At 38.7% G+C, this 16119-nt stretch overlaps 1 protein-coding gene across 1 annotated transcript in view; it reads left to right on the plus strand.

Moving 5' to 3' along the window:
- trpm4a (transient receptor potential cation channel, subfamily M, member 4a) overlaps nt 1-16119 on the plus strand; it is a 135425-nt gene that overhangs the window by 54310 nt on the left and 64996 nt on the right. Inside the window, exons 3-8 of the mRNA XM_028813580.2 lie at nt 7708-7885; nt 7984-8158; nt 8570-8736; nt 12989-13166; nt 13243-13307; nt 15858-16040. Of these exons, the coding sequence (XP_028669413.1) occupies nt 7708-7885; nt 7984-8158; nt 8570-8736; nt 12989-13166; nt 13243-13307; nt 15858-16040 (946 nt within the window). The remainder of the gene's footprint in view (nt 1-7707; nt 7886-7983; nt 8159-8569; nt 8737-12988; nt 13167-13242; nt 13308-15857; nt 16041-16119) is intronic.

Raw genomic sequence — 16119 nt, forward strand, 5'->3', positions numbered from 1 at the left:
ACAATAAGATGGAATAAAAGCAGACCTTTTATACTGTGATTCCCGAATCGTCTCAATAGCTGCTTCTTGTGTTATATTAGTGAATAAAGATTTTATGTCCAAAGTAACCAGTGTATACGTATAGTAGTCTTAAATGCAAAACTTCTCAGTCTATTAATAAAGCCTGTTGTATCTTTGATGTATGATCATCCCAGAGGAACTAAATGGCATATATTAAATTCAACAAATTGTGCCAAAGGTTGTAGTAATGAGTTATGGGATGGTACAATTGGACAGAAGAAGATAAAACACTGGAAGACATGGATATGGATTTTGTAAAAAAACTGGTGGTACACTTCTCAATGATCTCAAGTTGCGTAGCCTCGTCAATAATATTTTTTACTTGGTTGGCCACATGAATGTGGGATTCACACCCAATTTTTCATAACAGGTAGAATTTTAAGATATAGATTTTAATGCTTGTTCTTATAATTTTCCTTTAACTGACATGGTTTAATCTAACCTTAACAGTTAGTTTCATTTTTAATTTAAAGATACAGTATAGTTTTGAAGGTGGCACAGTGGCACAGTGATAGCACTGCTGCCTCGCAGTAAGGAGACCCGGGTTCGCTTCCCAGGTCCTCCCTGCGTGGAGTTTGCATGTTCTCCCCGTGTCTGCGTGAGTTTCCTCCAGGTGCTCCGGTTTCCTCCCACAGTCCAAAGACCTGCAGGTTAGGTGGATTGGCGATTCTAAATTGTCCCGTGCGTGTGTGTGTCCTGCGGTGGGTTGGTGCCCTGCCCGGGATTGGTTCTTGCCTTGCACCATGTGTTGGCTGGGATTGGCTCCAGCAGACCCCCGTGACCCTGTAGTTAAGATTCAGTGGGTTGGAAAATGGATGGATGGATGGTATAGTTTTGATAATAGTGTTACACTTCTCTTTTACTGTGATGTTCTTTTCTGAGCAAGTTTGATTGGGGCTCTCAAGCACCACGGTGAATTGCCAATAAATGGACAAGTGTGCTGCTATACTACACAGCAGTTCAAAAATACTGTATCATTATGCGGTGCCTGCCCTTACTGAACCAATGGATTCAAGTTAATTTTTTGGTAGCTTGCTATCCTAAATGATTGGGTGGCCTGTGTCTTACATCTAACAACAATTAATAAATCACAAAGTAATGGGTGCATGAGATAAAGGTAGTGCTGGGAGGTTCAAGGTGTACCCCAAAATCAATTTATTCCATAGGCAGATCTACTGTGGATACAGAGGAAATGTATTGCCTTAGTCTTTTTAGGTATCTCTTCCATGTTTTGTTTTAAACCTGTCTGTACAAATTAAAGTCTCTGCTATGATTATTCCAATTGCAAGCTCTATCACTCAAGATAAAGAGAAACAAAAACTCAAGATTAAAACAAATGGAATAAGTCAGAAGGCAAGAATCCATTATCAGGAACAAAAGGCCAAAAACCTTACCAAAGTTTTGGTCTGTATGTAGTTACTATAGGACAGAGAATGTGCAGCCTCTCAAAAATGTATAGTATTTAGTTCAAATTAAATGCAATCCTTATATTCTTTCCTCCATCTTGAGTAAGCAACCTGTTAAGATGTTTTCTTGGTAGAGTTCAGTTTTATACATTCAAAACCTATGAGATAATTTTTGTTAATTACCAATTCAAAAATATGTTAATTCTAGCCTCCTCACACCAACCAATTTAATTATGAACACTTAACCAGTTTCTTATATAAATATTCAGGGAGAATTCCTCACACTTGACTGTATTCAATACATAATGAAAATATTAGGGCCCCTGAGGAGTTAACTCACCGTTCTTCCCAGATTCACTTTTTTTCACGTGTTAAGAGTACAATGCTTCACAGTTTAGCTCAGCCACAAATCAATGTCTTCCTACTTTGTTTCTGCAACAAGGTCTACCATAACATATATACAAAGTAAGAGAAGAAAATGGGTAGGCAAAAACCTTTTTGCTGTTATCATTCAATATTCTTTTTTTATGGCTTTTCTTACCATTGGTCTTTCACAAAATTATAAACATTTTGGTTGCATTTCCTAACAGAAATGTTCTGGAACTACTTTTGAAACTGAGACAGCTGTTTATATTTTTACAGTTCTTTAGTACTAGGGTGTTGTTCCGTGTTAGCCATTATGAATGTAGAGAAAAGCCAAGCAAAATGACACCTTTTATTGGCTAACTAAAAAGATTACAATATGCAAGCTTTCGAGGCAACTCAGGCCCCTTCTTCACATCTTTACATCTTGCCTGAAGAACGAGCCTGAGTTGCCTCGAAAGCTTACATATTGTATTCTTTTTAGTTAGCCAATAAAAGATGTCATTTTGCTTGGCTTTTCTCTACAATTCTTTACAATTGGCACTTTTGGAAAATATGTAAGTGAGCACTGGTTTGCACTGCTGTCTAGCACTTTCATTGACCTGGCCCATATTTATCAAGTGTCCCAGAATTACTCCTAGGAGTTGCACTAAAATCTGAATAGGAAAAGAATTTGTCCTACCTTAGCATAGGACATGATAAGTTATGAAGCATCCTACTCCTAGTCCGAGCGAGGAGTAAGAGGCCACATCTGATAATGAATAACATAATAATTTTAAGACACCCCTTGCCTCAAATTAACAGTCATAATGATGTTTTTTAGTTTTCTGATATTAGATAGATAGATAGATAGATAGATAGATAGATAGATAGATAGATAGATAGATAGATAGATAGATAGATAGATAGATAGATAGATAGATAGATAGATAGATAGATAGATAGATAGATACTTTATTATTCCCAAGGGGAAATTCACATACTCCAGCAGCAGCATACTGATACAAAAATAATATTAAATTAAAGAGTTATAAAAATGCAGGTAAAAACAAACAATAACTTTGAATAATGTTAACGTTTACCCCACCCGGGTGGAATTGAAAAGTCGTAAGGCTTCAACACCAAGATAATAATTATACTCAAAGTAGAAGAAAAAGAACAATTAATATATTAAGATACTGCACTAAGCTGAACATATTTGTTGCCACTTTGCAACATCATGATTAATATTGCAACAAGCACCGAGACAGAAAGACTGAGACACTCACACTGAATGAGAATAAAGCCTGATAATAAGCACATTTATTTAACCATGAATGATCCACAGCCATAGTTTTAGAAGAATCACCTTGCCACAGTTATGTACACAGGAAATACCTTATAAAGTAACAGCTATACTGAAACTATCAATGGTTATTCTTACACTGTTAGTGAAGTTACTTTCACTCTTCCATTGTTCTCAGTCATCTTCTACAGTCACATGACATATCTGTCTGTCTGTCTTTCTGTCTGTCTATCCCTGTGATCCCGTTTTATTTTCTGTGAAGCTCTATTTATCCAGTGCCCCAGTATAAAGTAAATGTTCCAGAGCTCAGTGTACCTGTATAACATTTTGCTGTTAATCACCCTTCCTGCCCTGCATATCTTTCGGATAATATGCTAATACAGTACAGTTTGCATTCATGTCCATCTGTATGTTGATACATGTGTGCTCATCCAATGATCTTTATGTGCGTGCTGATTTGCATGAATGCAGCTTGCTTAAACTACCTCAAATTTTGTAAGGAAGTTCAAAGTTTGATAACTAATTCAACAAATACTTCATTGTGATGCACACAAATCATTGCTATAGCAAAGCTGCTTTCCCTATGGCCAAGAAGCTTAACACTACCAACACTTTAATTATGGCTGACAGCATATGACTTCTTTGCATAGATGGATCAATCATGTAACTTTTTTTGTTGTTATAATATTTTAAATATTATTCCGTCAAATTGATGTAGTTTTATAAGTTCATTACAAGTTCATTGTTATAACCCAGCCACAGGCGATGCACAAACCAGTGTCTTTCTTCGTGCCGGTCCCAAGCCGGATAAATGGGGAGGGTTACGTCAGGAAGGGCATCTGGTGTAAAATTTTGCCAAATCAATATGCAGACAACAATACAAATTGTTAGTTAACAGGGTGCTGGCGAAATTGGGCTACTGTTGGCCGAAGAAGACAAAGGATAAGAAGAGGGGGGAGACGTGTCCGGAGGCAGGAGGAGAGGAGGAAAGTAAAGAGAGTGGAACTGAGGGTAGGAACTTTGAATGTTGGCAGTATGACTGGTAAGGGGAGAGAGTTATCAGATATGATGGGGAGAAGAAAGGTTGATATATTGTGCATGCAAGAGACTAAATGGAAGGGGAGTAAGGCCAGGTGGATCGGCGGTGGATTCAAATTGTTCTATCATGATGTGGATGGGAGGAGAAATGGAGTAGGAGTTACTCTAAAGGAAACCGTATGTCAAGACTGTTCTGGAGGTGAAAAGAGTGTCAGACAGAGTAATGATTATGAAGCTGGAAAATGGAGGTGTGATGATGAATGTTGTTAGTGCATATGCCCCGCAAGTTGGGTGTGTAATGGATGAGAAAGAATATTTTTGGAGTGAGTTGGATGAAGTGATGAACAGTGTACCCAAGGGACAGAAAGTGGTGATTAGAGCGGATTTCAATGGACATGTTGGTGAAGGGAACAGAGGAAACGAGGAGGTGATGAGTAGGTATGGTGTCAAGGAGAGGAATGAAGAAGGTCAGAGGATAGTGGATTTTGCCAAAATGATGGACATGGCTGTGGTAAATAAATATTTTAAGAACAGGGAGGAACATAGGGTGATATACAAGAGTGGTGAAAGATGCACACAGGTAGATTACATCCTATGCAGAAGAGTCAATCTGAAGGAGATTGAAGACTGCAAAGTGGTGGCAGGGGAAAGTGTAGTTAAGCAGCTTAGGATGGTGGTCTGCAGGATGACGTTGGAGATCAAGAAGAGGAAGAGAGTGAGGGCAGAGCCAAGGATCAAATGGTGGAAGTTGAAAAAGAAAGATTGCAAGGTTGAGTTTAGGGAGAAAGTGAGACAGGCATTGGGTGGTAGTGAAGAATTACCAGACAGTTAGGAAACTACAGCAGATGTAGTAAGGATGACAGCAAGAAGGGTGCTTGGTGTGACATCTGGACAGAGGAAGGAGGAAAAGGAAACATGGTGTTGGAATGGGGAAGTAGAGAAGAGTATACAGAGGAAGAGGATGGTAAAGAAGAAGTGAGATGCAGAAAGTAGACAAGAGTACAAGGAGATAATGCGCAAGGTGAAGAGAGAGGCTAAAGATAAAGCATATGATGAGTTGTATGAGAGGTTGGACACTAAGGAGGATGAAAAGGACCTGTACCGATTGGCTAGACAGAGGGATCGAGCTGGGAAAGATGTGCAGCAGGTTAGGGTAATAAAGGATAAAGATGGAAATGTACTCACAAGCGAGGAGAGTGTGTTGAGCAGATGGAAAGAGTACTTTGAGAGGCTTATGAATGAAGAGAACGAGAGAGAGAAGAGGTTGAATGATGTGGAGATAGTGAATCAGGAAGTGCAATGGATTAGCAAGGATGAAGTAAGGACCGCTATGAAGAGGATGAAGAATGGAAAAGCCGTTGGTCCAGATGACATACCTGTGGAAGCACGGAGGTGTTTAGGAGAGATGGCAATGGAGTTTTTAACCAGATTTTTCAATGGAATCTTAGAAAGTGAGAGGATGCCTGAGGAGTGGAGAAGAAGTGTACTGGTGCCAATATTTAAGAATAAGGGGGATGTGCAAGACTGCAGTGACTACAGGGGAATAAAATTGATGAGCCACAGCATGAAGTTATGGGAAAGAGTAGTGAAAGCTAGGTTAAGAAGTGAGGTGATGATTAGTATGCAGCAGTATGGTTTCATGCCAAGAAAGAGCACCACAGATGCACGTTTGCTCTGAGGTTGTTGAAAGAGAAGTATAGAGAAGGCCAGAAGTAGTTGCATTGCGTCTTTGTGGACCTGGAGAAAGCATATGACAGAGTGCCTTGAGAGGAGTTGTGGTATTGTATGAGGAAGTCAGGAGTGGCAGAGAAGAATGTAAGAGTTGTACAGGATATGTACGAGGGAAGTGTGACTTTGGTGAGGTCTGTGGTAGGAGTGATGAATGCATTCAAGGTGGAGGTGGGATTACATCAGGGATTGGCTCTGAGCCCTTTCTTATTTGCAATGGTGATGGACAGGTTAACAGACGAGATTATACAGGAGTCCCCGTGGACTATGATGTTTGCTGATGACATTGTGATCTGTAGCGATAGTAGGGAGCAGGTTGAGGAGACCCTGGAGAGGTGAAGATATGTTCTAGAGAGGAGAGGAATGAAGGTCAGTAGGAACAAGACAGAATATATGTGTGTAAATGAGAGGGAGGTCAGTGTAATGGTGAGGATGCAAGGAGTAGAGTTGGCGAAGGTGGATGAGTTTAAATACTTGGGATCAACAGTACAGAGTAATGGGGATTGTGGAAGAGAGGTGAAAAAGAGAGTGCAGGCAGGGTGGAATGAGTGGAGAAGAGTGTCAGGAATAATTTGTGACAGACGGATATCAGCAAGAGTGAAAGGGAAGGTGTACAGGACGGTAGTGAGACCAGCTATGCTATATGGGTTGGAGACGGTGGCACTGACCAGAAAGCAGGAGACAGAGCTGGAGGTGGCAGAGTTAAAGCTGCATTGGGTGTGACAAGGATGGACAGGATTAGAAATGAGTACATTAGAGGGTCAGCTCAAGTTGGACGGTTGGGAGACAAAGTCAGAGAGGCGAGATTGCGTTGGTTTGAACATGTGCAGAGGAGCGATGCTGAGTATATTGGGAGAAGGATGCTAAGGATAGAGCTGCCAGGGAAGAGGAAAAGAGGAAGGCCTAAGCGAAGGTTTATGGATGTGGTGAAAGAGGACATGCAGGTGATGGGTGTAACAGAACAAGATGCAGAGGACAGAAAGGTATTTTTTTTTTTTTTGTTCTTTATTTCGCCTTATACAATTTCTTGTATTAGGAATTTGGTAGTTTTCGCATACCCCTTGGGGTCAGAGCGCAGGGTCAGCCATTGTACAGCGCCCCTGGAGCAATTACAGGTTAAGGGCCTTGCTCAAGTGCCCAGCAGAGCAGTGGCCTTTTTGGCAGGGACGGGGATTCGAACCGGCAACCTTCGGGATACCAGCGCAGAAGAAGATGATCCGCTGTGGCAACCCCTAACGGGAGAGAAGAAGATTACATTGTTATCCAGCGTTTCCAAAATATTTATACTCCATCTTCAAGAAGTTGCAGGTGACTCACTCACAAGCTCCCCTAAATCCTAGTGAAGTTCGATGCAATTTCCTAAATGGGGAAAATGGACAAAATGCTTTCACTCCTGATCCTAAGAGTAGGACCACATTTGTGTCACTTAAGCTAGAAGAGTTTTCATTGTCTGAGACTCTTAATAAACATGAGCACTGATTTCAGCGACAAACCTGGAGTGTGTGTCCATCTGTCACTGTGGAGTTTGCCCATTCTGCCTAAGTTAGATTTGCCGGAATTTAAGTTGTCCCAGTGTAAGTGAGTTTGTGTGTAGTGTGTACAGTGTGTGTTGGGTTTGGTTCTGGACTTGCTTACAATTTTGCTGCCTGTCAGACTAAGATGGAAAATCTGGTTAAAAATGAAGGTGATAGGTGAAGATGTATAATACACTACAAATTGTGTTTCATAAAGCAAGAGAAGTAATGACTATGATACCAAACTATATGATCTTCATTTACAACATACTACAATTGCTTTAATGTAAATAATTTCCTTATGGTTTTCCAGCAATGGTAGCCTGTGCCAATGTGGAAGTCCCCGGGAAAAGCATGTTGCAGTTGCAATGGAAGACAACTTTTCTGCTGCGATGGTCAGTAAGTGGGACCCACAGCTACATACCACAGAGGAGCCAACTGATGCATATGGAACGCTGGAGTTTTCTGGAGTCAGCAGAAAGCAAAGCCATGTAAGAGAAGCATGTTTTTCTGTTAACATTAAAAAGTCAAGATGAAAACAGAAATCAATGGCACTGTTTTTTTATTTATTTATTTATTTAATTTGCAGTTCTTGCGCTGTTCAAACAGCACTGATCCTAAAATCATCTACAACATGCTAACTGGCACCTGGAACATCCCTCCTCCCAATCTTGTAGTGTCAGTAATGGGTGGCAGTGATAAAATGAAGGCCTGGATGATTGATGTGCTGAGGCAAGGGTTGGTGAGAGCAGCCCAGAGTACAGGTAACAACATATATGAAGCAAAATGCATTGCTTGTGTTTCATTATAAAAAGAGATAAAATTTACACTCAAACATCAATAATAGTCTTGAATGAGACAACTTATTAAATTAGTTTAAAGTAGCAACAACAGCCATACATTGTTTAATGCATTTTGCACTCAACCTCTCCAATACAAGAATAATGGATAGAAAGTGAAATGGACTTTTGGACATGACCTACTCATATGAATAATAATGACATGTTACACACTAACATGTGAACCCTAAGCAAAATAATGCTTTCAGAAAGACCAACGTATTGCAAAAGGCATTGAGGAAACTTAGCTGCAATTAATGTCGCTATAAATTAAAGATGTGATGTCAGTTGTGTTGACTGGACAGTGTAAACAAAATATTCTCCTCTGTATTTCAGGTGCATGGATCATAACAAAGGGCATACGAACTGGCATTGGGCGCTATGTTGGTGAGGCAGTTAGAGATCATGCCACAGCTAGAACCCAGTCCAGTAACAAAGTCGTTGCACTGGGTGTAGTGCCATGGGGAATGGTCCACAATAACCATTTACTTGTGAATGCCAAGGTAATGCACACATCAGCTAATTTCATTCCAGCCTGTACAAATCAGGAAGATCTTTCTGTCTTATATGTTTTTTGACTTGCAACAGCTTGCAAATAATAATGCTTTGTTTTTCTTTCTTCATCCATCCATCCATCCATCCATTTTCCAACCCGCTGAATCCGAACACAGGGTCACGGGGGTCTGCTGGAGCCAATCCTCCTTTTATTAATATCAGGAAGACAGTATGAATGAAATGGGTGGCTACTACTTTATAAATACAACGTGTACAGTCCTTGATTCTGAATTGGAAAGAGTATGGTCACAAATTGGATATGTAGAATGATATACAGTATAAATAAAGCCTTCATCAACCCCATGTGTAAAGCAGACTAAGCCAGTGTAATACACAAGGGAAGCAAAGGTGGGAAACAGAGCCCAAAAACATGGACAGACAAAGTGGATACTAAAAGCAAACATGTGAAGAGATGTAGTAATATATATACACCCACATATAGTGTCTAACCTGTGTGATACGTCTTTGTTGTGGTTTTCCTAGAGTTAATTTGTTTCATTTCTGGAAATTTTACGTGTTTTCTATATATTTATTTCAAATTTTTATTAATGATACTGTTATTCTTGCTACGGTGTTTTGTTTTTTGTTTGGTTGCTTTTAATTTATGACTGTCTTTCCCTGACCATAGCCATGTTGTTTATAGTTGTTACTAACTGTGTTACATGTCCAGGATCAGTTGCAATTGAAGTAATCAATGTACAACCCCAATTCCATAAAAGTTGGGGCGCTGTGTAAAATGTAAATAAAAACAGAATGCAATGATTTGCAAATCTCATAAACCCATATTATATTCACAATAGAACATAGAAAACATCAAATTTTAAAATTGAGACATTTTACCATTTTGTGAAAAATTTTAGCTTATTTTGAATTTTATGGCATCAAATGTCTCAAAAAAGGTGGGACGGGGGAAACAAATGGCTGGAAAAGTGCTGACTGTGAGGGTGGAGGAGCTGTGGGTCTAGTTCTAATGGTTTGTGGGCAGCCTGTGAGGAAGTCCTTCAGGTTACATAGCTTGTCGATAAGTATGCTAGGGATGACTGCATGAAATGCTGAGCTATAGTTGACACACAGCCTCCTTACATATGACCCTGAATGTTCCAGATTGCTCAACACTGTATGCAGTGTTGTGCTGATGGCATCTTCCATGCACCTCTTTGATCTATAAGCAAACTGGTGAGGATTGAAGGTGGGAGGGAAGCTGGCTTTGATGTGCTGAGCAGTAAGTCTTTCAAAACATTTTATGACGGCTGACTCAATGCAATCGATCTGTAGTCATTAATGTTATTGATGACTGACTTTTTAGGGATAGGGATGATAATAGCCAACTTTAGACAAGTGGGAAGGGTGGCCAGCTGGTCAGCACAAGCCTTAAGTACCACTCCAAGTATGCCATCTGGACCAGCAGCTTTCCTTGGATTTGCTGTCTTGAGCACCCGTCTCACTTGAGATTCCTGAACAGTGAGTATGTCACAGATAGGAGTCGGCAGAGGCAGAGTGTCTGTGTGAGACCACTTTGCTTCAAAGTGAGCAAAGAAAAGATTTAACTCCTCTGCCAATGGGGGCATCAGCACAGGAAGGTACATGTGTACTGCTTTTGTAATTGGTGATTTGTTGTAATCCCTGCCATACCTACATTGAGTTATTGTCTGTCAGATGGGCCACTACCTTTCTCCTTGAGGCTATCATTGCAGTTTTCATGCTTCTCTTAAGATTTGATCTTGCTGATCTGTACAGGGTGTCACGCATGGGCATCGGAGGACTCCTCTAAGATCCAGTGCAAGGTACACAATAGCCCGCCAAGACGAAACCCACCCATTTCGGAAGTACCACTATAAAGGAAGTGCCGGCAAAGAGAAAGATGTCTTTTGCCGGGAGACCGGAATGATAAAAAGATCTACATTAAGGTCTATATAAAACTGTTATTATCAACAGATCAGGAGAGCAGTGTGTGTATAAAATCTTACTTTTTATTCTTCAGTCATTATTTATATACATGCAAATACCTCCACCTTTCTTCTTACTGGAGTCTCTGTTCCTGTCAAAGCTGTATGTAGTTCCGGCCCATTAACTTCCCTATGGTGTCTGGAAAGCAGCCAGGTTTCCATAATAATCATCACACAACATTCACAAACATAAAGGTTTGCAGTTATCAATAATTCTAAATCGTCTAATTTGTGGACGATGGATATGGCATTTTTGGGGAAGATGCTTGGTATTTGGGGTTTATGTGGTAACCTAACCAATAAGCACGTCTGGCATCCTCGCTTCTGCTTGCGTTCTTGATGCCATATGCACCGCCTCTTGGACCCGATAACAATCCAAGGAGCCCATGGAGGTATTGCTATATCCTGAAGTATGTTGTGAATCCTTGGTAACTGCTTGTAATGGCCAAAATGCCCATGTGGCATCGTAATCCAATATTAAGCAAATCCGTATGACTGTAAGGATCTGTCTTAGCACACACTGCATGTTATGTCAATACAACCAAGCACTGAAACAGAAAGCCAACAGCCGCTACATCCATGCGTGCCACCATACCAATACACTTCCATACATACATAGAATGCTCAAAGCATTCAATAAATCAACTTAAAATCTTTCATTGATCACCTTTATCTTGTTTAATATTGTCCAAAATGTATCCAGGGCAAGATCCAACTTGCTGAAATCTAGCCCCAGCTTCACTGGACCACATGTTTTGGGAGAACACCAAATTAACATCATTTTGGGCAAAAATCTCTGAATGCTTATAAGAGAGCTGTGATATCAAATCACTTATAACCCATTAACAGCAGCATTTGGTGTATTCCCAGGTGGGCTTAAAGTGGAAACGGACAAACTGATTATAATTGCCTATACCAAAATATTAGTACGTGGACTTATCTAGCTTAACTGGAAAAATCCCAACCCAGTTTTTCTAAGTCACTGGGTAGCTGATATTCTATACTATTTGAAAAAATCTACTTCTTGCTCAGAGGATCTATTCAAAAGTTTTTTTAAAGTATGGCAATATTAATTAATAAAATTTTAGAATAAGCATTTATATCAGTGGAAAAATGTTTCCTTTTTTCCTTCCTTCTAACAATTTTTGTCCATGCTTTTGGCTGTACTCTCTTTCTTTTGGTTGGGGATTGAATTCGATTTTGTTAAGATTTGTCTCTTTTTGTTCCTGCTTTCTTTTTTAACCATTTTTTGTTGTTGTTCTTTTCATCTTTTTTTAGTTTGACTTTGAAGTCATTTGTTCTATAAGTTTGACTTGATTGGAATGTTATTTTCTTCAAATAAGATTAAACAAAACAGAAGCAATTAGTAATGATCTATAACAGTTACTACCTTTTAGCAAAGTCTGTGAGATGTATGTTAAACTACAGAGACAGATTCATTTATTCACTGCAGTTACTTATTTACAGATGTTTCTAAAGTGTATTGAAAACACAAAACAAAAGCAGAGGCAGAATAATTTAAAAAACAAGAAAGTAATAAAATGAAAAACAAATTTTAAAAATGTAAAAAGAAATTTAAGAGAAATTAAATTAAGGAACACACTCTAGCTTTTCATTAACAGTTTGTGGCTAAGTTCAGGTTTTTCTGTTGAAAACCATGACATTTCTCTTGTAATGATGACAATGAAAAAAACAGATTAACATATACGAGTATAAACACATGTGCAAAATGTTAGTCATGCGCATACCATATGTAGAACTACTGTATTACCTTTTTTAATATAAAAAGAGTGCTGATGGGGGCAGCTGGGTGTTATTGATTTGTTGTATGCTTTCATGTTACCTGTACTTAGGAAATGGATGTCATCCATTTATATCAGCTAATGAGAGAGGTAATGTGTATTAATTAATTATATGAAGAACAGGTTCAAGGAAATGAAGGACAGAGCAGCATTACATTAAGTAAGTAGGAAATACAATACAAGGGTAGACTATCAGACCAGTGAATTACTCTTGTAAGGTTTTAGGTAAAAGAGTTGTGAGGGATACAGTCTTCTATCACATGACAAATAGCATTATTTTCAATATGCTTTTGTAATATGTCTTTAGAGTTTAGATTGCAAACATTAAGAACAACAAAAAACATAAAAAGTACCTTGATTGTTTGGAAATTAACTCATTTTATGGCACTAGTCAAATGCATGTTAGGAAAAGCTATTGTATATTTACATATGTCCTATACATCTCCCTGCAGGGATCGTTTCCAGCAAAGTACAATGCCATGCAAAAACCACCTGGCCGACACTCTCTGGACAGCAACTACTCAGCCTTCTTGCTTTTGGATGATGGCACTGTGGGTAAAACCGGTTGTGAGTCACAGTTTCTAACACGACTGGAAAAGCACATTTCCCACCAGAGAACAGGAGTGTGGGGTATGTACTACATATCTCTCATCACATGTCAATCCTATAATATTATCAGACTAATCTATAGTTTTTGGGTTTGTAGGGAAAGGTAGCATCGACATCCCAGTATTGTGCATGTTGATCACCGGGGAGCCAAAAATGCTGGAGGTGAGATTGAATATTACATTTTTTTTAACTAAAACTGTGTTATTTAGTAGGGGTGAAGAAGCATTTAATATAAAGTATAAAAGAATTAACTAAACATACAGTAAGTGTACACACTATTTTAAGGGATTTTTAAAGCAATGAGAAATTATTAAAATGCTTGCAGATTCTGTTATCAAATCAAATATACAACTGAATTAAAATATATTAACTGAACAGGCTACTAGCAAAAAAAGGCAATGTAGATGCATTTGTCGAGGGTTTCCAAATACTTCAAATAGTTCAAATGCAGCTACCAGAAAGGCATTCCAGAAGTAGTATAACTTATTTAAGAAAAACAAAAACTCCACACTCCAAGTGTCTTCATTTTAAAGATGTTAATGAAATTTAAAGCAAACAGTTCACACAAATAATAAGGAAAAAGGTTAATGATACACACACAAATAAGGAAAAAGAGAAACTTCTTGTCTATGATATTCCACTTGTGGCTTAGGTATCTATGTTAGGTTTGTTAAGGTTTGTATATGTTATCCCATTCACCATAGGTACATAATGGTCTGAAGGCTATATGCCCTTAATGCCTTTCTGTTCAACAGTTCATGTTTTTTTCAAGCTGTCTTACTTTAATCTAAGGACTAAAATATTGTTACACACAGCTAACATATAGAACATTTCATTACCTGTTTGTGTAAGGCACTATTCTTAGTGGCCATACTTGGAGTGCTGTATAGGTATGTAAATAAAAATTATCAATACTAAAAACACAAAGGCATGCAGATGCAACATATTTATGTACATTCAAATACTGTATTTGCACGTGGACATTACTAGATTCATACTTTTAACTTCTTTATTCATTCTAATTCAGAGCTGAAAGAAGTGGGAAAATAAGTAAGCGTTTAGGAAAATAAGAAAAAGTCAAGAACACATTCCAAATTAAAAGCACATACCTGCAGTAAAAGCTACATTTTACTTCAATGTCACTTTTCACTATGTAACACTAAAAACAACAGAGGTGACTCTGGTTCTAACTGTCTTTCCATTATAAGCAATAACTGTTTGTTGATTTTTATACTTTGGCCTGAGTTCTTCATTCTTCTCATACTGTGTTACACTGTCCAGGATCCTAGTGCCAGTTATGAGACTATGAAATGATCAGAGAGGGATGGCAGTGTCCCCAATGGCATGGGGAAGGAGGTACCACAGGTGTGCCCCTGACATGTGTGGAATCCTTCTTCTGTGAACGCTGAAAGAATGAGATGTAAATTAACACAATTACCACCACCTGTCCAATTAAACTCTTTAGCATTAAATTTTTATCAAAAAACATGTAAAAAGTATTGAATTTTTTGGCTAGAACAATAATATTTTTATTAAGTTTCATCTTTCTATTGTAAAACATGCAAAATACCAAAATCAAAAAGTCAGAAATGTAGAAATACAATAAGGATACAAATAATAATAATGATGATGAATAATAATAATAAAAATATGAGGAGTACACTGCACATGTGCGAGTGAGGCAAGTGTCACTTTCAGATTCCCAGAATCACTTTCTGTTTCACTGACCATTTAAATTTCTCTGCCTGAAGACAGATTCACTTTGTTGTCACTGCTAATGAGAGGTGTTTCTTATGAGACCATTATGGGTCTAGGAGAAGACGCATCTACAGTGTTGCCTGAGTAATACTCTGGCCTGACACTTATGCAAGACATGCCTATACCGTTGCCCAAGTAACTCTCGGCACTAATGCTGTTGGCACAAACCTCAGGTCTTATGCGAGACACATCTATACCATTGCCTGAGTGACATTTGAAACGTAACGCTTTTAGCACTGTTTTTACAGCTCGAGTGACTCTCAGATCTAATACTAAGGGGATTAATACTGTCTATTTAGTGAAGTGAGACTTCCCATTGGGCATCACCAATAAATGAGATCATCTTCCATTTTCAGTGCAGGGAAAGGACATCAAACTGTGAAAAGGACCAGTAAGCATCAGCTACCATGTTGTTACTTATGAAATGACAGGATGAATTAGTTAGATGATTTAGCTGAAAGAAAGGAAAAAATGAAGCAGGGTGGTCTCTCCCATCATTTATTTTCCTGTGTTGTTTGAGACCACAGGACACAACAGCTCATGAAGAAGCAAATTTGCACGATATTTGGGCAGAGAAGACATTTGTGTTGCAGAATATAGTAATAAAAATGGTGCGTTTCAAGTAGTTAACAGAGTAATTAAAGCCATCAGTTAATGATAATAAACCTAAGGAAGGAATCCCTCTTAAACTGGAGTATCTGGAGGGGACAGAATGCTGTGTCTATTGTTTTACATACAAAAGCCAACAATGACCTCCATAGTTGAGTACCCTGACTCATGTTCCAAAACAAAATTTAAAGCATATAAAAGCAGGTATCAGCATTTTCCAAGAATACACTACCCAAGACCATGTGTTAATAGTTTTTTTTCTCTGCACATATCTGTAAAAACATATTATCTTGATTCTCTGCTTGTCACTCCTACACCATGCACAATGCATAATGTATTTTGCAGAGAGTAGAACAGTCAGTGAAGAACTCCATCCCCTGGATGATTGTCGCTCGGTCAGGTGGAGTGGCAGATTTCCTGTGTGATATCTATGATGAGGTCGTGACGCAAGAAGGGCTGGCAGATGTGCTGGAAGATAAAGTGAAGAAGCATTTTCCTGGACAGAATATGGCCAAGTTCACTGAGCTGGTAAGAGACCATTCTTTTGAGATTCATTTACTAATGGGATGGCAAAAAAATGGGATGAGGATCCTTTTCTGCTGCTCTT

Source organism: Erpetoichthys calabaricus, chromosome 11 (genome assembly GCF_900747795.2).
Source record: "Erpetoichthys calabaricus chromosome 11, fErpCal1.3, whole genome shotgun sequence".
NCBI lineage: Eukaryota > Metazoa > Chordata > Cladistia > Polypteriformes > Polypteridae > Erpetoichthys > Erpetoichthys calabaricus.